This window comes from Cyprinodon variegatus, unplaced genomic scaffold (genome assembly GCF_000732505.1).
Source record: "Cyprinodon variegatus isolate N-32 unplaced genomic scaffold, C_variegatus-1.0 Scaffold1602, whole genome shotgun sequence".
In the NCBI taxonomy this organism is placed as follows: Eukaryota; Metazoa; Chordata; class Actinopteri; order Cyprinodontiformes; family Cyprinodontidae; genus Cyprinodon; species Cyprinodon variegatus.
Window position 1 is genome coordinate 88,565 of NW_015152055.1, and position 1,297 is coordinate 89,861.

General features: G+C 37.2%; 1 protein-coding gene across 1 annotated transcript in view; it reads right to left on the reverse strand.

The window, feature by feature from the left end:
• The window catches only part of LOC107104061 (gamma-crystallin M2-like), a 12,828-nt gene extending 11,684 nt beyond the window's left edge, over positions 1–1,144 (reverse strand). The window contains exons 1-2 of the mRNA XM_015403972.1: positions 1,105–1,144; positions 789–1,031 (exon numbers count right to left, since the gene is read on the reverse strand). Of these exons, the coding sequence (XP_015259458.1) occupies positions 789–1,031; positions 1,105–1,113 (252 nt within the window). The 5' untranslated portion in view covers positions 1,114–1,144. The remainder of the gene's footprint in view (positions 1–788; positions 1,032–1,104) is intronic.
• Positions 1,145–1,297: the final 153 nt, after the last annotated feature.

Below are 1,297 nucleotides of genomic sequence, written 5' to 3' on the forward strand. Positions count from 1 at the left end.
GTATTAGAGAGTAGTATTAATGTTTAACCATCTTGAAAAGACGAGTTTTTAAGGTTGGGAAAGCTCGCTAGATGTGTTCCAGCCCTACCATCCATGTTTACTTCTGTAAACACGGAGCACGCTGGCCTGTGATATCATTGCTCCCTCTACTGCACATGCAGGACAACTTGCATTGTATGAATGCAGTTCACGCGGGAGATCAAATAAAGGTTGAATATATTTGGAAATGTAAACAACAACACACACACAAAAAAATCTGAACTCAGCATTGAGGGTTGCAGTGTGAACGTAACCTATGTTAATTAAAACAAAAACCCCATGTGGGTTGTTTTTAGAGTAGACTAAGGAAGCTAAGGAAACTTTGAAAAGCCAGGTTTGCATATGAAGGAACTAATGCAGATCTACCAGTAACTCTACTATAGATATTAATTACTAAAATAATGGGGATTTAAATTAATCAATTTACTAATTAATACTTGATAACATTTTTGTTTTAGAGTTTCAGAGTAATATTGTGTGTATTTAATATGATTTCATATTTTAAGTCATTGCTGTTCTTCAAAAATCAAGTTTAAGGTAAAACAAATCAACATCTTTTAAAGTTCTGATTATATCTCTTTACTATCCCCATTATAAAAAGTCCCTTTATGTCCTACAAGCTTCTGTCTTAATGATTTCTAACTGATCTTACATTTTCCTGCAATAATACATATGCATGAGTACATCACTTGTAACTCTGGTGTCTGCGCAGCATATTATGTTGGCTTTCTCCTCAAACAGCAGCTCACCGTGTCGATGTGGTGACAGGAACCAACCGAGTTGTTGACCCCCATCCAGTGGTGAAAGTCGGGATATTCTCCTTTCTTCAGGTAGTACTGGTTCCCAGTGTAATTGGGTTTTTCATAAATCATAAAGCATCCACTCTCCACCCTGATGGAGTTGCACTGACTCAGGTTGCTTAGCAGGTCTGAACAGTCTTTGGAGCACTCAAAATGGTGCCCAGAGAAATCTTTATCATCATAGAAGATAATCTAGATGTCGATAAAAAAAAATAACTGTAGTAAAACTACAGATTGTAACCAATTTCTTTCTTTTTTTTTTTACCTTTCCCATGTTTGCTGCTTTTCCTGTCCCGCCTGAACATGGCCACCTCTGTGATACATGCTCCCCTTTGAGGACCCTGACCTGAATGTGAATAGTTGACTCTGCATATGGCATTCATGTTGTTGAAGCCAGGAATCAGTGGTGTTTGTGTCCCACTCCTCACATTCATATGTTTTGGATATATATATATATA